This window comes from Phaseolus vulgaris, chromosome 3 (assembly GCF_051622355.1).
Source record: "Phaseolus vulgaris cultivar YP4 chromosome 3, ASM5162235v1, whole genome shotgun sequence".
Taxonomy (NCBI): domain Eukaryota; kingdom Viridiplantae; phylum Streptophyta; class Magnoliopsida; order Fabales; family Fabaceae; genus Phaseolus; species Phaseolus vulgaris.
The window spans coordinates 8,422,318-8,445,498 of record NC_143500.1 but is presented as its reverse complement, the minus strand read 5'-3'; the positions used below and the strand labels follow the sequence as shown (position 1 = coordinate 8,445,498).

Below are 23,181 nucleotides of genomic sequence, written 5' to 3'. Positions count from 1 at the left end.
AAATCCACCAACCACAACCCTAGTAAAACCCTAGTAAACTAGTGAAACTTAGTAACTTACGAACGCTTCATATGGCCGACCATAACCCACAAGATTCCCACCACTGCCAAGTATTAATTCCACATCACAAAGGACACGCCCATTATCTTAGTATTTGTTTTGTACCTCAATTGAAACACATAAAACCTGAACTACTACTACTTCTACGTATCCATCGAAAACCATAAACTTAACAAAGTACGTTCAAAACAAAAATGGGTTTCTGTAGCAACGGCAGAGAAGAGAGTGAAATGTATCACGCTCAAATCCACCTCTACAAACACGTCTACAACTTCGTGAGCTCCATGGCCCTCAAGTCCGCCATGGAATTAGGTGTTGCGGACGCAATCCACAGCCACGGAGAAGCCATGACCGTTTCTGAGTTAGCCTCTGCACTGAAACTGCACCCCTCAAAAGTCTCTGTCCTCCACCGATTCATGCGCCTTCTAACACATAATGGGTTCTTCGCCAAAACAACAGTGGCGTCACGTAAAGAAGGAGGAGGAGGAGGAGAAGAAACAGTGTATGATCTGACCCCTCCTTCCAAGCTTCTAATCCGAAGCAAGTCAACGTGTTTGGCTCCTATTGTTAAGGGCGCGCTTCATTCGAGTTCCATCGACATGTGGCACTCCTCCAAGAAGTGGTTCACTGAGGATGAGAAGGAACTCTCACTGTATGAGAGTGCCAAGGGGGAGAGTTTCTGGGACTTTCTGAACAAAACCACTGAGTCTGATACGCTTAACATGTTTCAAGAAGCCATGGCAGCAGATTCTGGAATGTTGAAGATAGCTCTGGAAGAGTGCAAGCATGTGTTTGAGGGATTGGGTTCCCTTGTCGATGTGGGAGGTGGGACTGGTACTCTCACCAGGCTCATCAATGAACTCTTCCCTCACATGAAATGCACGGTGTTTGATCAACCACAGGTTGTGGCTAACATGACTGGAACAGAAAATTTGAACTTTATTGGTGGAGATATTTTCAAATCCATCCCTTCTGCTGATGCAGTTTTACTCAAGGTATAACTTTATCTACTCTAAATTATATTCGTTTTCCTTTAAACTTGGCTTTAAACCGCAGTAACTATAAGATCGATTGTTTTGCAGTGGGTTCTGCATGATTGGAACGACGAGCTCTCAGTGAAGATATTGAAGAACTGCAAAGAAGCGATTTCAGGGAAAGGGAAAGAAGGAAAAGTGATAATCATAGACATAGCTATTGATGAAACAAGTGATGATCGCGAATTGACAGAGTTGAAGATGGACTATGACTTGGTGATGCTCACTATGTTCAATGGAAAAGAAAGAGACAGAAAAGAGTGGGAGAAAATTATTTACGATGCAGGCTTCAGCAGCTACGACATCACCCCTATATGTGGCTTCAAATCTCTCATCCAACTTTATCCTTAAGAACTTATATTACAAGCTGTTAGAATCATTGAGTCATACCATTCCAATTTGTTGCAGCATATTCTCTATTTTATTTCTAGGTTTAAAGTTATAAAAATCAACCAATGCAATCAACAATAACCTCTATTTTATATGTTATAGAAATTATGTGATTTCTTAATGTTTTTGTTTTCTTTAATATTAGCTAAATTCTCTCATATTTATATTTGCTTTTATTTTTTTCATTGCTATTAATGATTAAAATTATAGTATATCTTTTTCAATGTTATGTTGATATTATAAAACGTCAAGACAAAATAAAAATGTGGCAAAAGTTCAAAACAAAATAAGATTAAGAGAATGTATTAGATTAAATTTCACAAGCTTGTACTCTTTATAGAGATCATTGTTTCTAAAGTGGGAAAATATTCGACTTCCCACCCCAATCAGAAAGGATGAAAAATATTGTTATGTTAATTAGAGTTATATATTTGAATACTAGCTTTATGATTTCTTTCAGTTAATGGAGAGTGAAAAGAAAAAAAAAATAGTGAAAAATGAAGATATTTGAATTGAGTAAAAGTAAAAAGTGAATGAAATTGAGTAGAAAGTTATTATGTAAAAGTAAAAAAATTAAAACAAGTGTATAATATAATAAATTAAAAAAAGACTTGTACCTACCCTTAACGTGATCGGAAACATTCGGAGTTTGATGAAATGTCCAACATTGGGTAACCGAGCTCTTAATGTTATATTTAACCAATGAATGAGAGCAAACAACCGATTCAATAATCATAATGGTAATTCAAACCAATTTTTCGAGATAAAAAATAATTAGTTGTTATAGTGACTAAATTAGAGATCATTTTAGAGATTAAAAAACAACTGATTTCTAAATTAGTTTCTATTATATTTAAATGGTTTTTAAATTAGTGTCTAATTAACAACCAAGATTTTTGCTACCAATTATTTAGATTCTAAATTTGGTAGCAAAAACCTTGGTTGCTAATTACACACTAATTTAGAAACTATTTAACAATAATATAAACTATTTTAGAAACCAAAATTTTTTTAATCTCTAAAACAATCTCTAATTTAGTCACTATAGCAACTAATTATTTTTTGTCTCTAAAAATTTATTTCTATTTCATGATTTTCTTGTAGTGTAACGATCACTATCCAAAGAGCCTATAAATAGAAACTCTTCAGGAAGTATACAATTTATCTTTTTACATATATTTTATCATAAGAATTCTTACTGACTTAAGCATCAAAGAGTCTTTTATAGGTGGACATCTTCCTCTTTCTGATGATAAGTCAAAGCAAGGTCTCTAAAGAGAACCTCCTTACCACCTTGGTTAGTAATTTAAATTTCACTTTGAACCCTTTGTCTGTTACGCTTCACAACCTACAGTGCAAAATGTTTGTTCTTTCTTATATTTAAATGTTCTCTTTAATATCTAATAACTTCAAGATTTGATGGTTTGGTCAACGATTGTAACTTTTCTATTTTCATATCAATAATTCAATATGCAAATGAGTTTTTGTTGTCCTTTTGAAAGCAGTTATTGAGAATGATTGAATGCTCACTTATCTTCATCTGGGATCAAGGACATTGTACGAGTACAATGTTTAATTTACAGTTATACTGAGACTATTAGATAGTTAGTTGTTATTCAATTCTAATTGCAACTATGTTTGCTCTTTATATAGCTTTCTTATGTACCCTTTCAAATAACCATTAATGAATAATATTTTCTTCTTCTTCCTTTTCTAACATGGTATCCTGAGCCAAAATGATTTTTTTCCTCTCTCTTCTCATGACCTCTCACTCGTCTTCCTCATCATCATCATCATCATCATCATCTTCTTCTTCTTCTTCTACCTGTGATTATAATTTGAATAAGAGCGATTTATTACCAAATTTGTGTTAATTTTAGGATTATAGAGAAGAATGGAGATGAAAGGACAAAAGAAGAATAAACAAAGATAAAAAGGAAAAGTTGGAACACTCCAACACTCTCCCAAGCTCGCCTAAGCTAGAAACTCTAGAGGATCTCGCCCAAGCGAGCCCAATCTCATCTAAGCAAGATCACTTCAGAGACGTTGGGCTTGTTTTCATCGAACTCGCCTAAGCAAGCCCATTCACACTCAGGCGAGAAGTCACTTAGCCCAAGCCCAACTAGGTTAAATAGGCGTGAGGCACAACTCTAACAATCAATTGGAAGAATAAAAGGTGTTAGAAAACCCTAGAGGAGGCAACTGTCAAGGAGAAATCTGAATCTTTTTTTCTTACTTTCCATGCTTGTAATAGCCAACATGATGGCTAATTCTACATTTGGAATTAAGAGTAATATGTTCAAACTCTTATATTTTGAGCTGATAGTTAAATATAATATTCTATTCTTGATTGATGATTGATATTGTTATTTTATTTGTAATGCTTGTTTATCATGATCTAAATCCTTAGATTTGACTGAAAAGTATCTCTAAGTTTCTGACCCAAATGATAATACTAAACATATTTGAATGTTATGAATAAATTTGAAATGTTAATTGCTATCAACATCTAATCGTAATGCTAAAGAGTTTTTTTATAAATATGCGAGGAATCGAGATTTTGGAGACTCTTTTAATAATTTTATATGTGAGGAATTAATATAAATGAATTTTATATGGGTCTCAACATCAATAAAAGAATATAATATTACTATGCTTTTCAAAATACAAAAGAGTAAGGAGGATGAACCCCAATTCCAATTTTCCCAATTGAACTAACAAACTCTTTAACTTGCTTTCTTTATAATTCTTGCAAAAACAAAATTTATTATTTTGTTTTCTATTTAGTAAATCTTATACTTGATAATTCAACTGTTGCTTGTGGGTTCGATATCCGTCCTTAGGGACAAATTATTATTTCTGATGCGGTACACTTGTCGTATAATAGTCATCACTATTTCAAATTTCAATGAATAATAATTTCTTCTTCTTCCTTTTCTAACAGAGACGTTGATTACTTCACTACAACATTTTTTACCTTAGGCAACGCTAGAATAGACCACACATATAAAAGTGTTGCCTAAACATAGTAAGGACCACACTTTTATAAATGTGGCTTAAAAGTTATAAAATGCCACGCGTATAAAACCGTGGATATTTTAGGCCATGGTTTTAAAACTGCTAACCCTTTAGGCCACGTTGATTTACGTGTGGTTATTTGGTTTAAAAAAACATTAAAATAAAATATAGACTAAATTTCAGTTTGTGGGAAACTCTTTTTGTATTATTCCCTCTCTCGTAAGTGAAAACGCACGTCTCCACCTTACTTCATTATTTCATTCCCCATGCTCTAGTTTCACACTCTGACCCTGAGCGCCTTCTTCTTCCCAAATTCCAGCGCCTTCTTCTGCCCAAATTTCATCACCTTCTTCTTCTTCTTTATGCGCGCTTTCTTCTTCACAAATTCTGGACTTGGCTGGTGTGCGTTGGAAACCCTAGGGCAAACGAAGTTCTTCGCGGTGAGGAGGTAAAGGGTTTCGATGAAATCGGTGACCACTGGAGCCAAACGAAGTTGTTCGTTGTGAGGAGGTAAAGTGTTTGCCGTTTGCGGTGAAACTTAAAGGTTTGTGATTTCTTTGACTTGCTTTTTGTTTTTTTACCCAAATTTTTTTTTCTGCCTCTTTACCTATTTGCATACTTAGTTTTAGTCTTAAATTTATGAATCAATGTGCGTATTCTGGATGGGTGCCAATCCTGTTTTTTAGGGTTTGTACTAGGCATATTAGGATCGTTAAAATAGTGTTGATTGTCTGTGCCTGGGATGGAATTGCTAGTGCCAATCATGCTCTTAAGGAAAGAGCATTCTTAGTCAATGATTGTCTTGAGCTTCTACCTTTGCACTCATCCCTTGTGATGCCTTGTATCAATGAGCAACAATTTGAAGGTACTTAAGGAACAAAATGATGCTAAACTTGGCTTGGCAACGCTATTAGTTAGAAATTCATAAAAGAGATTAAGGTGTGAACGAGTGCAAAGGGACAAGTTATAGCTTCCAAGACTTATTGACTTTTTCCTGATTGATTTTGGCATGTGAAATCTTCAAACCTTGGTAGGTGTCGCTGCTATTGTTGCACAATAAAAGTTGCATATTTGTGCCTAGCTACTACATATTAGATAGAATCTGTTTTTGGGTAATTTGTTGGTGAGAGATTTTTATTTGTATCTTAGGTGGAAAATCTGCACTTTGGTCTTTGTTATTGGCTAATGTAGATTGACTTGATTTTCTTCTTAAAAGGGTTAAAACACCCCTAAGTGTCTTAGAAACAGAATACCATCACCTGTTAATAATTATTCACAATCTATTACATTCAAAGTTCACTTCAATCAAGCATAAGAAATAGCATGATACGAATTTGAATAATTTAGTGACAGGAACACAAACTTTAATTTATAAAACTATGTATAAAATTAAGGACTTGTGTATGGTTTTAAATCGTGGTTGTAATTTAGTCACAAATCATTAATACGACAGCAAATTGTGGAAAACATTGTGGATGAGGTCACAATTACCGTCAGAAAAATAGTTGTAGTAAATTGAAAATCTTTTACCTTATTGTCAAAGTAAAGATTTGGTTTGTGTCTGATAAAGGTCGATTTTGTGATTCACACTGCAGATAAATAACCTCCATTCTATACATTTTGAATATTTCTTTAAATAATGATAATAAAAATAAAACTCCAATTTGATGGAAGAACAACATCAACCACACATAGGTTTTCTCCTACAATGTAGTAATGTACTGTTTCACTCATAATTATAGTTACATGTTGATAAGTAAGGTATGGATGTTGAGAAAGATAGATGATATAAGGAGCAAGCAGAGATTTGAGAGCCTAGATATTTGCCTGTAAAAACAAATATATTGTCATCTTAACTTGATAATAACCTTTTGTGAATGTTATTGTTTTATCAATTGAATGGAACAACATATTCATAATAACTTAAGAAACTACAAAGTTCAGCAAATAAATTGCTACAATCTGTCCAAGTACAACTTGCATTTTGGTTAAATTTTGTCTTTAACTGCCACTTATGTGTATGTTTTTCTTAATTCACAGTTTTAAACTAGTGGAAAGGGCTAATTCAAACAATTGTTGAAATATTGGAACACTAGCACTATGAAGGTTATATAATTTAATGTCTTATTATTTTAAAATTGAATTATTATCTAAATTCATTGTTATTTTTATCTTATTACAATGTAGAGAATTAGTGAGCAAAATGTTGCAAATAGGACACAACAAAAGTACATTCATTGTATGGGACCAACCAATTTTGCTAGAATTCATGCTGAATTAGTAAGATACTTCTAATTATGTTTGAATATTTTAAATCCAATACAAAAACATCCTATTAATTTTTTGTTATTGTTTTTTAATATGTAATTGTTGTAGCGTGCTAAGAAAAAGGTAGGAGAAAAAGTTACTCAAGCGGAAATGTTTATTACAACTCGTCAACGTCGAGAAGGCCGAAGAGGAAAAGAAATGGATGAAGAAACATACAATATCATTGTAAGTTTACAAATATTTATGAAGTGCATATAAATATATTATTTTTAATAATTAAAATTCATTATCTTTTATTAGACTAAGCTTCAAGGTTCTATTGAAAATTCAAGTGAATATGCGGAACAAGCATTTCATCAATATTTGGTAAAGAGAAACCCGGGAGAGTACGATGTTATGGAAAGACTATGACACCATCAACATTAAAAAAAAGGAAGAAATTGTTGCTATAAGAAATGAACATGCAAATGAAGTGAGTGGCATGACGAAGAAAATTGAAATTCTAGAGGAAATGGTAAAATTTGTGGTAAAGCAGCAAAATCCATATTTAGAAGAGGATGACATAAATAATATGATGACACGTGTTTTAACTAAAGAAAGTAGTGGAGTGAGGCTACATTCATCTGCATCCACCCATGATCCCCATTATGAGCAGGTATATATAATTGAAATTGTTTACTAGACTTTGAGAAATATTTTCAAGTTACACATGAAATTGCTTTGATTTGTAATGTTGGAGGAGTACATTTAGAAGTTACTATTTTGTCCTTAAGTTTTTTTTTTTTTTTTTTCACTTGGATCATGGAGATATAAACACATACATAATCATATTGGAATTTCAATCATGTTAATAAGTTTAGTGATATGGATTAGAATATGTGGTACTCTTGATTTTGTGTTGTAAACACATACATGCAATTGTCTAGTGTTACATCAAAGTGTAATGGATTTGATTAAGACATGTTATTAATTATTTATACAATTATATTTTGGTAGAGGATGACATAAATAATATGATGACACATGTTTTAACTAAAGAAAGTAGTGGAGTGGGGCTACATTCATCTTTATCCACCCATGGTCCCCATTATGAGCAGGTATATATAATTGAAAATTGTTTACTGGACTTTGAGAAATATTTTCAAGTTACACATGAAATTGCTTTGATTTGTAATGTTGGAGGAGTACATTTAGAAGTTACTATTTTGTCCTTAAGTTTTGTTTTTTTTTCCACTTGGATATGGAGATATAAACACATACATAATCATATTGGAATTTCAATCATGTTAATAAGTTTAGTGATATGGATTGGAATATGTGGTACTCTTGATTTTGTGTTGTAAACACATACATGCAATTGTCTAGTGTTACATCAAAGTGTAATGGATTTGATTAAGACATGTTATTAATTATTTATACAATTATATTTTGGTAGTTGCTTTATTTATTTTGTTTGAATTAGATTTAATTAAAATATATTTATGCATTTTTTTGCAGCTTGAAGGAAATGAAGACTACGAAGACAATCTTGAAGAAGAATGAACTTATTGATATGTAGTAAAGAAACAATAGACTATGTTTTTTTAACTATGTTAGTAGTTTTAACTTTGAAGACATGATTGTTATCAATATACTTTAAGAAAGTTTTTGATTATGTAGTTGGAACACATCTATTTAAATATGTGAGATTTTTTTGTTGAGTCACTTCTATCAATACACATTATCCTTTAATATTTATTTTTGCTATCTTGAACTTTTGTATGAGTACTTCTTATAAAATTAAAGAAATGTATTGTTGTTTTTGTCAATACTTTAAACAACGCTTTTAAAATTGTGGTTGTTATCAAGATTTTAGGCAACGGTTTTAAAATTGTTGTCTTTAAAAAAACCGTTGTCTATTACCAACGACCACGCTCACCTAGACCACGGCTAAAAAACCGTTGCCTAAACTTTAGGCCACGATTTTAATGCTTTAGACCACGCTTTTATGCTGTTGCCTAAAGTGATAATTGTTGTAGTGCTTCCCCTACTTTTTCCTCTTTGATCAAACTTTGTAAAATTGAAAGTATCATCACTCCTAATTAGGCTAAAACTTTGAAGTATTTTGACTTTTAAACTAAACTCCTGTTCATGCCACTTCCATAAACAAATTATTGATTATTTTCTTAGTTCGTACTACAAATTACATAAGTGACAAACATTGTTGGGGCACAATTCGTTCGAGAAGATATCTTGATCATTTGATCAATTCACCATTTACAACTATATTTCAATTAACCTTTGGTCTAGAAATTTGTGAGGAAATTTTATAAAACCATCACAAGAAAAAGGAATAGACATGTGAGATTTGTGATACTCGGTTGCATATATGTAAAATAAGAAACCTTATGGTTTCAACCTTCCAGAATCAAGTGAAAGTTTTTGAAAAAGTATTATAAGGACGATCATGCGATACATGAAGAGAAAATTGGTTAATTCGGAAGAAAGTTACTCTTGGAGAGGCTTCAACATCACATATCTCTTTCTTCCACACTTCTTTGTTTACTATAGATATCCATTTTCCCTACTTATGTACCAACAAAATATGTTTTTTTTTTAAATTTATTTTTTGAATTAAAAATAATAATTTAACGGTTAAAAAGTAAGTTTAAACATTTACTATTTCAAATATATAAAGATAACATTAGAAAATAAATAAGTATACTTTTGACAATTCAGGTGTATACAATCACTGATGTGATAATTTAAAAAAAAAAAAATTAATTAAATGATGAGAAAAATAATTAAAATAATAATATTAAGAGTTATAGAATAATATAAGAAAAATGAGTTGTATATTTTAAACATTTTTAATTAGTTATAATTTCAACAAATTTGTCAACCCTTCCATTTGTATTGAATTTAGTATATATTTATTTAATTTCTTATTTTTTTTCTTAATTTTATCATTATTATATATATATATATATATATATATAACACTAATAAATAAAATTATTATTTTTGTTATGTAGACAAATTCTTATCGTTTTATTTTTTAAAACTAAAATAACTATTTGTATTTTTTTAAAATAATTTTATTTAAAACTAATAAAATTATTTGAAAAAATATAAAAATATTTATATTTTTTTTAATTAGACAATTTTATTTTTTAGTAAATAAAAAAGAATTTATTTATTTATTTAATAAAATAAACAATCCAGTAACTTTTCTTTTCAAAAGACTTATAATTCTCTTAATACTATTTTTATAAAATTATATATATATATATATATATATATTTTAAATTATATTATATTTTAATTAATTATTCATTTGTAATAAATTATATAGTTTTTAATTTAATAAAAAAGTGAATACAGTGCCGCGCACTAGTATATATTATATGCGTATTAACAAGTAATTATGTCTTTTTAAAATTTAAAAACAAAAAGTATTAAAAAATTCGCGAACAATAATAATAATATTTACAGAGTTTTCAAATCAAATTCACAGGAAGGAGTTTCACAGAACAAGGTGGTGCTGGTCGACGCGCTGCCTCAAACGAGAGAGGGTTTCGGCCTCTGTAACAGTAAGTCCTTCAAACTTCTATCGCTCTTGTCTTCTTTATCTTCTTCTGTTATCTATCATGTCAATTGTTCGTATTTTGAATCGAACTCTTTGGGTTAAGCTTTCAATTTTTTCGCAAATCAAAATTTATCATTCACCATATCCTTTCTTTTTGTGTTCCTTCATTCGTTTATTCACTTTCTTGCAATTTTACTTTATCTGAAAATTTCTGTTGCTGTATACATGTTTTACCCATTTAAGGTGACAAATAGGGTTTGGTGGAGAAGGGAATCGAAACTACTTTGTTGTTATTCGTAGTCGCGTTCGATTGAGGAAGAAAGATGTCGGTGACAGCGGGTGTTAGTGATACTGTAATAGCGATTAGGGATAAGCTCAGAGGTAAAATTGGGCAAACAAAAGTTCAGCGTTATTGGCCTGGTAAAGTTCCTGAATGGGCTGATGAGGAGAATGAAGACGTTGCCGCTGCTGATATTAGACCCTCAAGGGAAGCTGCCTTGGAGAAAGTATTTCCTCGTCACGAAGAAGATACTGCTATAGTCAGAAAAGATGATCGCAGGCTCCGGCGTTTGGCTGAGAGTCGGATTGATAACCGGGAGGAGGTTCGGGCTGATCATCGCCGCATTCGGCAGGCTGAGATTGTTTCCACCATTGAAGAGGAGGCCAGGAGGCAGGAATGGTTGGAAATGGAAGAAGATGATGAAAATGCTTTGGCAGAAAGAAGGAGGCTGATTAAAGAGAAGTTGCTTCAAAGAGAGCAGGAAGAGGCGCTTCCTCAGGAAGAGGAGGAGGAGGAAGAAGAAGAGGAGGAGGAGGAGGAATCTGAATATGAGACTGATTCTGATGAGGAATATACTGGAGTGGCTATGGTGAAGCCGGTTTTTGTTCCCAAGTCTGAGAGAGATACCGTTGCTGAGCGCGAACGGCTTGAGGCTGAGGAACAGGCACTTGAAGATGCAAGGAAAAGGAGGTTGGAGGAAAGAAGGATTGAAACGAAGCAGATTGTTGTTGAGGAGATACGAAAGGATGAAGAAATCCAGAAAAACTTGGAAATGGAGGCCAATATTGCTGATGTGGATACTGATGATGAAGTCAATGAGGCTGAGGAATATGAGGCTTGGAAAGTTAGGGAGATTGGTAGGATCAAGAGGGACAGGGAGGATCGGGAGGCAATGTTGAAGGAAAAAGAAGAGATTGAGAAGGTGAGAAACATGACAGAGGAAGAGAGGAGGGAGTGGGAAAGAAAGAATCCGAAACCTGCTCCACCACCAAAGCAGAAATGGAGATTTATGCAGAAATACTATCACAAAGGAGCTTTCTTCCAGTCTCAATCTGACGACCTGGCATCCACCGTTGGATCTGATGGTATTTTCACACGTGATTTCTCAGCTCCAACTGGGGAGGATAAAATGGACAAGACAATATTACCCAAGGTTATGCAAGTCAAGCACTTTGGTCGTAGTGGAAGAACTAAATGGACCCATCTTGTCAACGAGGATACAACTGATTGGAACAACCCGTAAGTTCAATTTTCAACTTTCTATTATTTCAAGAAGAGTGGTAAATTACTTGTTCTATTCTTTGATATTATTTTGTTGTTGTCTTATCCCAAGAGAACTATATATTACATATCTGTTCGTATTTACCATACTTCTGAACTTCATCTGCTGTGGAACTGGTCTGAAATGTTCTCACATAACTTTTGCATTCTTGGAATGATGTTGAGAAGGTTAGGTCAAAAGTGAAATGTTCATCTATAATTATTTTTCTCTTTCATGATTTAGTAAATTTTACTGCTTATTACTTCACAAGTCATCACATCTGAAGAGTTAAGTATTTTTATGAATAATGGTTTTGTGATGCTGCCTCAAAGCCCAAGATTACTTAGTAATGGGTGTGTAGAGATAGGAAAAAGGTATGGTGTACCTGTGCAGTTTTAGGAGAAGAGATAACTAACTTTCAACCTGGCAGCAGAGCATGGGAGGAGGGCTTGCTGGTTTGTTGTTGGAGAGAGATTATAGTAGGTTGTGTAGAAGATATACTGGAATTAGGCTTGGGCTGGGAGTGATTACCCTCTTGAAACTGCATGGCAATCTTCATTTTTTCCTGTTGTACACAGAGTATACCAGGATCTGAACTCCCTTGACTAAGACCCGTTACTGGAATACAAATACTTTTATACTTAATTATGTAATTTTGGTCATTCTTGCTTGCTGCTACCTATCATTTTGCTTATCAAGGAATTTGATTGTGCTTGAGAATGAGATTGATGAAGGAGAGTTGATTGGAAGGAATATAGTTAAAGGAATATTTCAGTTAGAGTAAGCAATGTTGTGAAACTCGAAGAAGATCGTAAGAGGATTGGAAAAGGAATTAAAACTCATAACTCGACTCATAAGAGTTATTACTATATAAAAAATTATATTTAATACATACACAATTAAAAATAGGTTCATAATTCATAAAAAGTTCATGGTTAAAACAACCAATAAATTCATGAACGTTTAAAATGAAAAATTGAAATATAAAAGAGGAGCTCTCCCTCCCGCGACAGCACAAGAAAAATGAAAATAACAGAGAGGGGAGCTGCAGAACCGCGGCAGCAGAAGAATAGAGAAGGCAGTGGCAACGGCGGGGGTGTGACGACGACAAGCGTGATGACAGCTGCAGGTGGTGAGGGCGATGATGACTGCTACGGCAAGCAGTGTGTGAGATCTTGAACAATGACACAACAATGCCAAACCCGAGCAAGAAAAACAGAATTGGTGCCGCTGATGGCGAGGAGAACAATAGGCGTGGGCAACGGAGGTGTGAGTGGCACAATTTCAGTGAATGAGGTTTGATTTGGGGCTTTTTTAGGGTTTTGTGAACGTGATTTCAGAGCTGCATGATTTACCAGCAGATGAAACATGTTTTGGCCTCATCCTTGGGCCTTCAAAACATCAGATAAGTTTTTCTTTTTAAATTGGCCCGAGTAACGGATCGGAGACCGTCAACGATCCTCCGATCCAGCTATCTACTTGCAAACTTGTTCTGATCCCCTCAGCCAGCAATCCTCCATGCGAGTCAACTCGATTTCTTCTAAAAAATGGTTGAGTCGTGTGAGTATACGAGTATACCTGCGATTTTCACAACATTGAGAGTAAGCACAATTATGACATCTCACAAATCCTATTTTGTCATTTTGGAATTCATTTTGTAGAAAAACATGTTCCTTTTGAAATTTTACAATAACAGCCATGTCTTCTCTTCTGTTTGGGTCTTCATGATTAATACTTTTGTGAAATTTTCTGGATATTAGGATCATATTGCATGCCACAATTTAAATGAGTTGTTCATTAGCAGCCCATGTTTTATTTTATCTAAAAGGTAACTCCATATATAACCAATTTTTCTGTTACATTGCTTGCTTTACACTTCGATATTTTTACATCTATACTTAGTTATACAAGGCCTAATTTATACTCTATTATTTTTCCTTAAGATTGTTAAGATGTCCTGCATTACGGTTGTCAGAACTGGAATTGACCGGTTTAACTAGGAACCAAAGAATATCCAGTCCAAAATTTCCTAAAAGTTGGATTTGATTAAAATTGGGATAAAACTGGTGGGTAGAAAGGTTCAACTAGCTGGCTCAAAAATATGTGTTTCTTTTTGTTGCGGTTGGTTTTTCAATAGACTTGTAGTTGCAAATGGATTTTTGTTATTATCAAGGTTAAATATGATGAATTAGATTTGTTTGCTTTCATATATGACATACTTTTGTTATATGTTATAACTTTATGATACTTTTAAGTGAAGTTTAAATTTTAATTTTAGAAATTTATGCATTATTTTTATTAATACTGGTTAATATGTTGTATTATTATATAAAAAAATTAAAATAATAGTATTTTATTGAATTGGTTAGACTTCGATTGAATCTTTGAACCTCTAATCCATGTCTTTCCTGGTTTAGCGACTGGACAGGTTCTAATAACCTTGTCTCACATCAACTAGGAATATGGCCATGATACTCTTTCTAAAGCTTGAATATTCCTCCTCCTTGAGCTAGCTTTTAGGAGTGAGTTAGGCTTGTTTGTTTCTAATAATGTGTCTGAGTCTGTCTAGTCTTATGCTGGGTCAAATCTAGATGTCCAATTTTGCAGACATCATGCTCCTGATGTCCAGTATGAGGTACAAATGAGTTGTGGTAAAATACGTTGATCAAGAATATGGGTTGAAATACTCTTTAAGTCTTGCACAGGAATCCTCCCTTGGTCTTGCTTTGGAATCAGTAATTTGGGAGCATACATAGCTGCTACTTGTAAAATGCAGTTACCTATTGTTTCTATCCCAGTGAGATCTATGGTTTGTACCATGAACTGAACATCCTAATTTCTGATAATAGTCTTGGAATTGATGATGATGGTGATTATTTCTGTATTGTTTTAGTAACATCATTCTCATAATTTCTCTTGTATGATAATTCTGAACATTTCATTAATAGGGATTTGAATTGAAGTTATAATAACTATTATATGTCTTTAGCCCTTCATAATGCATTTTGTTTGAAAGATATGTGCCTCTCTTAGTATGGGTAGACACATACTTTCTTTTTCCTTTTTCCTGTACACTCCTATGCTGTAATTGGGTAGGGTAATTTAGAATAGGAAAAGGAATTTTTGGAGCATTTAAATACTATAGTTTTAAGTATTTAATATTTTTATTAGAAGTTCCCGGTATTTTGATTTTTCATATGGAAACTACGGATTTGGAGTTAAAAATACATTGGTGAAATTTAAAAATTCTTCTATACTCTTCTACATGTAGTCTTCTACCTTGTATCTTCTGTTGGCCAAACACCTCTCGGCTGAAGAAAATTGTGGTCTGAATTTAGTAATACTCAAGTCCACTAAAAACAACAGATATGGCAAAACAGAACAATACATGCATTTGGATTTAAATATTATGTAATAAAATTCAGATCATGTATCGATTATATTTCTTTTAGAGTATGTTGGTACTTTCCTTCCAGTCCTTGCACCCACACTTTCAAGTGATTTCCTACACACTTTTGACCATATACCTTGCTGGAGTGATAGGGAGTAGCTGAAAGGGTCAATCATTGCAGATTGTGTCTGCTAAAGTGGGGCAACTGTGTTACTGCACTCTTAACTTTGACTGTTCAAGTGGATCTCTCTTTAGATTTCTGAATGAAAAATGGCTTGGAAGATTTCTGTGCCTACTCCTTGTTCTAAATGTTCAAGTGGGTTCACTTGGAAAGGGAGCTAACTATTTCATTAGCTTTATCTGCAGACTTGAGTAATTTTAGTTTGAATAAAATTTCTCAACACTGACATGCAAAGTATCACAGTAATGCTGTTGATTCAATGGACTTCTAGGATAATGTTAATAGAAACTGACAGAGTTAAGTTCTATATGTTTAGTAAGATCTTGACGCAAAGTGGTTTTCATAGTACTTGAGTTTTACTTTTATTGTTTTGTTGCTTGTAATTTTTTGATGCTGAGAGAGTATACATGTAAAAGTTATGCTTTGAAATTAATGTCTAGACAAAGATATATTCCCTGTCCTTCGGTGACCATCTTAAATGCTACTTATATTATCTACCGAATGCTGAAGCTGTTTCTGTTTAGATGTTGATGTAACTTATTAAATTAATTCTGCCACACTTCTGATTCATAACTACAAAAGGAGTCTATACACTAATTTCACACCAGAATTTGTTCCTGCACTCATTTTAGGTGAATAATAGGTTTGCAATCATTTTATTGCAATAATCTTTGGAATGATGGGCTTTAGTATGGGATTTGTTAACACAGTTTATAGGAATTCATTTTTCTTAGTTCAGCTAACCTCCAGGCCTTCCGTTCCACTGAAAAAAGGGTTTCTTTGTTAATTATTACTAGTACAAGAAGCATTTAATACTTAGATATTCACTGCTGAAATATTGTTTTCTAACATTCTTGTTGAATTGTTATGCAGATGGACTTACAATGACCCACTTCGTGCGAAGTATAATGACAAAATGGCAGCAATGAACGCGTCTATGTCAAAACCTAAAGGAAGCAGAAAATTGAAGGATTGGGAAACTAGATGAATTTGAACTAGAAAATTATGCTTGGAAATCTCGTCACTTCTGTTATTATCCTTGAGATATGTCCTTATCCTGTGTATGCTTGTGCTCTGTCTTAAACAGAACGTAAACTATTTCATCATGGCTCAAGCATATATGCCATGGATCATGGAAGGCAATTCATGCAGAATGTGATAGGAATTCATCACTAGTTTATCAGGATTTTTTCTCCAGTTAATGAATCATAACTGATTTAGATCCTACCAGCCTAGATTAAAAGACTATGACATCCTTTCTTTGTTTATTCATCATTCTAACTTTATTACGGCTGGCTATTAGGATTTTATTGAGTTTGCTGATGCTTCAGAAGCCACTGTTTTTCAACTTAAGATGCTATATGTGCACAATTACGATGCTGACTTGAACTCCGACAAATGGCACTGTGGTGATGGTGTCGATAGGTGTACCCGAACACTAGCAAATGTTGCATAATCTTCCATGTTTTGATAATATTCTATATCTAGCTGACCAAAGGGGTATATAGAAAGTTATTTTGTATCCAACCTGGTACTTGTTTCTTTACAAGAGTTATTTCTCTAATCAATTAATATAATATTTAATCCAAAGCTTTTTCGGCACTTCTAACGAGTTAATTATCGAAATAATTTTTTTTCAAAAAACTAGTTTCTAGAGAAAAGGGCGTATTTTAAAATAAAAATAAAAAATGGAAGGTACAACAGATTTAGAAGTTAGTATTTAAAAATATCCTTTTAATAAATGTTATCAAATTAAACACTTATACTTTCATATTAAAAGGAAATAAATGTCAGGTATTTTAGAATCGGATAAAAAGGAGAATGTATCTATCTATTTCTTGTATCTCCTACTCAATTGGACACTTTTAATTTACGCAGTGGAATGTGGGAAAATTTAGGCTAGCATGCAGATTTTATTATTTTTGTTTAGTTTTGAATTAAAAAAATGCCATGGTTTAATATTTGTTTTCAAATATTTGCCCTGAAAACAAAAAATAAAAATGTGTTTTTAGTAGTTTTTTTAATATAAATGAAAAATAAAATAAAAGCGTAAGAAACGTCTCGTAATTATCAAGGTAAAATTACAAAAACATGTGGATCTATGTATTTCATATTTGACTTTCTTCACATAGCATATTTGTTTTAGGCCTCTTATAAGTAAATCGTATTTCAATTCTATCTTCATTGAAGGGCTTCCAAAGTCTCACGAAAAAGATTTCATCGCAGTAGTGGTTGACAGATTCACTAAATATGCTCATTTCCTTGCACTTAGCCATCCCTTTAGGTGGTCAACCGATGCTTGGGAACTTATCTAAGGTGCCTCAATGGAACTAAGAACTAAGCCTAAGTGGTTGAGTTGGGCTAAGTTCCGGTTTAACACTAACTACAACAATTCTCTGAAATTGACTCCTTTCAAATCATTGTATGGTGGTGACCCACCCTATCTTCTGAAAGCAGCCACAGTTCTGTCAGCTGTGGAAGAGGTGAACGTGTTGACCAATGACAGGGATCAAATGTTACATGATCTCAAAGGAAATTTGGCCAAAGCACAGAATCAGATGAAGAAGATTGGGTGTATCTCAAGTTACAACCATGTATCATTGGCTGGGAAGAGAAATGAGAAGTTGAGTCCACGTTTTCATGGTCCATATCAGATAAAAAAACAGATTGGAGCAGTTACTTTTCAGTTAGACCTTCCACCATAGAGTAAAATTCACCCTGTGTTCCATGTTTCTTTACTAAACAAGGCTCTCTCTCAGTAAGAAACTTCTCAACCTTTACCACCCATGTTATCGGAAGACCAAGCACTCAGTATCTTGGAAGGGAATCCTTGTACTCAAATTGTATTCAGTCCTTATTCTCATACCAGTTGCTGTCTATCAATTTGCAACTCACCTCACATTGCCAAGCCAATTTTATTATCTAATGGATACATCATACACTAGTGGTTTTTAATTCAACATTTATTTATCATGTATGTTGATATTGGGTCTTTGTATGTGGAACTTAAACTAGAATTATGGCTGATGCCTACTCTCTAAGATTGCAAACTGTGTTTCATATTGCATTTTATACCTTATGTTTGCATTTATAAATATGCATTACAAAAACATTCCACCAAAACACACAGAAAAATTAAATTCCAACTAGCATAATGGAACAAAGAGAAAGAGTTGGACATGAAAAGATACTGATAATTGATATAATCATAGCGATTGATCTTTGCTTTAGTGCACTCAATCTGCTAGCAGTAGTGTGATATTAGTTATTAGAGAACCATTTGGAAATTTTCTATAATTTCAAATTCAAAAGTTCCTAGGAAATTTAATGGGCAACATAAAGATTATGTAAAAAGGCTTCATCCATGAACAACCTTCAAAGATTCTTTACATGGAGATGCAGTCAAGAGTCAGACCTACAACGGTAGTACTTAGAGCAGCCTCTATTATGAGGATTTGAGGGGGGAGGAAGACATCCTCCACTGTTACTATAAGCTTCACCAGAGCCACCACCATTACAAACTGGTTTGTCTCTCTGTAAAGCTCCATTGGAAATGTATGACTTCTGCTCCAGAAACCTTCGGCTTATTTCTGACTCCATCAACAGCTCATCTTCTTGATTACAGTCAGCTATGGTGCCATTGCATCTGCCTACATGACTGGTGAATGAGAGCACAGTGCAGCAGCTGAAATGCATAAAGCTGAAGAGCATGAAGTAGAAGAAACAAAGTCTAATGGTCCATGGTTTTGCGGCCATTCTTCTGTTCTGAGTCTTGGATGTACACTTCCTTCCACCTTCCACTAAGAAGCACTATATAGAGAATATTATATTATATGACACCACCCTTTTGAAAAAGATGCAAGTTGCATTAGTGACAAGCTGATGGAACGCACTTCACCAAACTCTTTGGACAACATGGAAATTATGTTATTTTCCATGTGCTACAGATGGTTTTTCTTTCTTTTCTGTGAAGACTATGATTTACTTCGCTAATAATAATGTATATGTAAGGGATAATTCAAATTAAGTGGCTCTCTTGAAGATAAAATTCAAATAATATCTTTCTATTTGTGGCCCCTAAAACAAGTCTTCATAGGAAACACATGATTGGTTTTGTGGCATTTAAATATGATGATGCTTGGTTGATTTTTATTTTTGTCCATTCTTTGTAAAATTTAAGTTTATAAGATAATTGTGCAAAAAGATGCAGAAAATCATGGGAGTAAATAGTTACTTATCTGTTTTAGCCAAGTTTCTTATTGAAGACCTTACACATACTTAAAAAAGAATACATGAACAAATGTGGGATAAGGTAAATAGGATTATAGGAAGGGAGTTATGATGACAAAAGAAAAAGGAAAGAACAGAGATAAAGGTGAGTGAGTGTTGACTTAAATTATGCATCTAAAATATTTGGTACATATTTCTCTAAGTTGCCCAACCTAAACTCAGTCTTTGTGACCTCAACCAAAAGGTGATTGGTGGGATCCTTATGAATTTCCTTAGACTCCAACAAAATCAACAAAATAAACATAACTTAAAAGAGTTATTTTCACACCATCCTCAAATTATTACACATGGAATTTGCAAAGGCAAGGATAAAACTGTGATTTGAGTGTGTTAATTGGAATTGGTTCCTATTATTTTAGATTAATCACAGAAAGTGGCACACATTGCACAGGTTTGAAACTTAACATTTGAATAGTATTTCCATCAATTATATGAAACAGCTTCTTTCAACCTCTGTGTCGGTGTGACTCGGTTGAGGCCAACATATAAAAATAGACATAAATTATCTGAATATTACTATTGGACAAGTGCTTCTGTTTAACATCAAGACAAGTAAAGGCTTCAGTAGTAGCAAGCGTTTGGGACTTGACAATGGTTTGTTTTTATATATTTAACATGGTAAATACAAAATGGTATGGTGAAGAGGCTTATGTTTGCACGTAGGACACTGGTTTTTTAAGGATCTAGTTTATATTCTTTTGTGGGTGAAAATGTTAAGATTTGTTTTGTACTGTGGGACAAAGGGGTTTGCCCAAAATAGATACTTGGAATATATGTAAAAATTACTTCATGGCATACACATTTGTGGGACAACAAGAGTGCTATTTGGTGTGAGAATTTCGTAGCTTCAAAGCAAGATACTAGACTCTATGTCATTATAGAGTTTGTTATTTGTGCCTGCAAAAACAACACATGGCCAGCAAAACACTAATCAATTCATTATATTATAGCAGCATAGATATTTTTATTTTCATCATAGTATAAACTAGGAAGGTATGTGGGAGGATCATTGTATGCAGACTAGTTGTTTCCCGATTTGCACTCTTATTTTCAGGAATTTTTTTAATCAGCCTCTTATTTTCAGGATAATATCAACTGCATAAATATAAAAGATGAAAATGGCATATATGATTTCCTTTACCTTCCCTTTGAATGCCCATCTCTTTTGATGATTCATTTTTACTTTTGTGTTTAAGGACCATGTGGACATAACTAGAAAAATCTTTTGACTTGGATGCAAACCATAGCTTTAATAACAGCAACAACAAAGTTTTATTAAACAAGTATTTTTTAAGATATAGAGGATGTAATACATGGATAGACACTAGTTTAATCTTTATCAATCAGTATAGTGTTTTTGAAACTTTTTGAGGCAACCAATGATATTAGTGATAATAAATAATACTAAATTTTGATTTATTTAATCATGTTTTTTTAAAGTGTGAATAAAGAAAAATAGATCTTTATGATAAAAGCAAACAAGCATACAAAAATAATATAAGTATTTTCAAAAGTTCAAAATGACTAGACATTAGATAAAAAAACTAAACATTAGATGGTTTGCAAAGAAGATATTTAAAGTTGGACAACCAAGAATATATGACAACATAAGAAGCACAAAGAGACTAGATAACGTTACCAATAAAAAGTAGACAACATGTGGATATCATAATAAACAATTCGAATTACTAATCCATTTTCTCATCATCAATTGAATCAAAGATTCCCATGTAAATTTTAATAAAGTGAACCAACCATTTAAATGATAGTATGTTCAATTTGGTGCTATTAGCACTATGAAGTATTTCTAGAGAAAAAAAATGTCTTATGCATAGTAAGCTCATTGCTAAAAAAAAAATATGTCAACCAAAAGACAACCATACTTTGATGAAGCATTGACTCAAGGACAAAGGATTTGCATGATAGTTCCAATGACATTTTACAAGATTTTTATAAATAAAAGTTTTCTTATGTAGAAAGGACGATTGAATCTATAAGCCATTCTACATGAATATATTATTTTGCATGAAAAAGTGCTCGTAAAGGTTCTTAGTGAAAAATCAATAGATCATCTACTAGGTAACATAAAGAGAATGCATTTTCTTTGTAAAACCTTTATTTTGTGAAATATTCTCTATTTAGCAAGGAGTTTTTATAGATCATATACAAAATAAATGGTTAGCTCTAGTAAGGGAGGAGTTAATAGAGCTTAAAATTTCTTGGAAAAATGCCTATTAGATGCTTAGGGGGTCGTCTATTGGGTTTGCAAACAAGTTCAACAAATGCTTTTGTAAACTTTTTAAAGATGGTCATGAGTAGAAAAAGTTCTTTGGCAATGGGTATTTATTCTTGATCGTCACTTCATTGAATTGACGGTACTCAATGCACTTTCACATGTCACCATCTTTCTTTTTCACCGATAACACTTGTGCTCCCCAAGGGAATACACCTTGGTCTCACAAACTATTTTTGTAAAAGTTCCTCCACTTGCTTCTTCACCTTAACTAGTTCTACTAAAGACATGCAATATGGACAATAGATATCCTACTAAAACTTGGGATTAGGTCTATTGTGAATTCAAGCTCTCTTTATGGCAGGAACTTAGTTATGACTTCAAGAATGACTTTAGGGAACTCGTTAACAATGGGAACATTATTCACATAAAGAGATTCTTCTACAACGAAAGAAAATAAGATCATAAAAGTTTTAATATCTTTTATTTGTCTAGAGTCACCTTTACTTAAAAATCTAGAGTTTTTTCATGAAGGTGTACTAAAGATCAAAGTTTTATGTTTGTAGTCAGAGAAGGACGTGATGATTGGATGAAAACCAATCCATTCCTAATACTACATCCAAACAAGAGAACGGGAAACAAATCATGTCTATTGAAAAAGTTCTACCATGTATGATCACAAAACATCCTAAGCATGCAAAAGAAGTAGTAATGGATTCATCAGTAAGACTAGATACCACAATATCATAGGGCATGGATATGATAGGAAAATGAAGATTCTTCACACAATCGCTAGCTCCTGAATCATAAAAAACATCAATAGCTCTATCACATATGAAGCATTTACCTCGAATGAGATTATTAGATGTTGTTGCTTTAACTCCAATCATTGTGAATTTTTTCCCAAAATCTTCGGTTTAGCACCATTAATATTTTGTTGTGCAAGTTGCATTATTCCTTAAGTTTTATCAGCTTTCTATTGTGCAAACCATCAATTGCTAGCAAGATGTCTCGTCTTTCCATAATAGTTTTAATTAGTTAACTATGCATACAATTTTCAAATTTATAAATGGCCTCAACAGATGGATTAGAAATTTTGTTTGGACTAGGGATGTTAATAAGGTTGGTTTGGTTATTATTAAATGGAATTTTGGTGGAAGTTCTAAGCACGATGGGGGTTTGCAAGTGCTTAATTTGCAGGTGAAAA

The 23,181-nt window shown here is 33.0% G+C and overlaps 3 protein-coding genes across 4 annotated transcripts; 2 read left to right on the top strand and 1 right to left on the bottom strand.

Moving 5' to 3' along the window:
* The first annotated feature begins 228 nt into the window (after window positions 1-228).
* On the top strand, window positions 229-1,567 carry LOC137805790 (isoflavone 4'-O-methyltransferase). The gene is made up of 2 exons (XM_068605714.2): window positions 229-1,055; window positions 1,143-1,567. The coding sequence occupies exons 1-2, from the start codon at window positions 255-257 to the stop codon at window positions 1,443-1,445; spliced, it is 1,104 nt and encodes a 367-aa protein (XP_068461815.1). The 5' UTR covers window positions 229-254; the 3' UTR covers window positions 1,446-1,567.
* An 8,653-nt stretch (window positions 1,568-10,220) lies between these two features.
* LOC137806459 (uncharacterized) lies at window positions 10,221-16,978 on the top strand. 2 transcript variants are annotated; one of them, XM_068606598.2, is made up of 3 exons: window positions 10,221-10,342; window positions 10,582-11,857; window positions 16,325-16,978. In XM_068606598.2, exons 2-3 carry the CDS (start codon window positions 10,662-10,664, stop codon window positions 16,437-16,439), a joined length of 1,311 nt encoding a protein of 436 aa, XP_068462699.1. In that variant the 5' UTR covers window positions 10,221-10,342; window positions 10,582-10,661; the 3' UTR covers window positions 16,440-16,978. The 2 variants fall into 2 exon arrangements, with proteins under 2 accessions (XP_068462699.1, XP_068462700.1); XM_068606599.2 differs by having other exon boundaries at window positions 10,238-10,342; window positions 10,593-11,857.
* Window positions 16,979-18,624: 1,646 nt separating this feature from the next.
* LOC137839014 (protein RALF-like 32) lies at window positions 18,625-19,269 on the bottom strand. Its single transcript, XM_068648143.2, has one exon. The coding sequence runs from the start codon at window positions 19,205-19,207 to the stop codon at window positions 18,854-18,856; it is 354 nt and encodes a 117-aa protein (XP_068504244.1). The 5' UTR covers window positions 19,208-19,269; the 3' UTR covers window positions 18,625-18,853.
* Window positions 19,270-23,181: the final 3,912 nt, after the last annotated feature.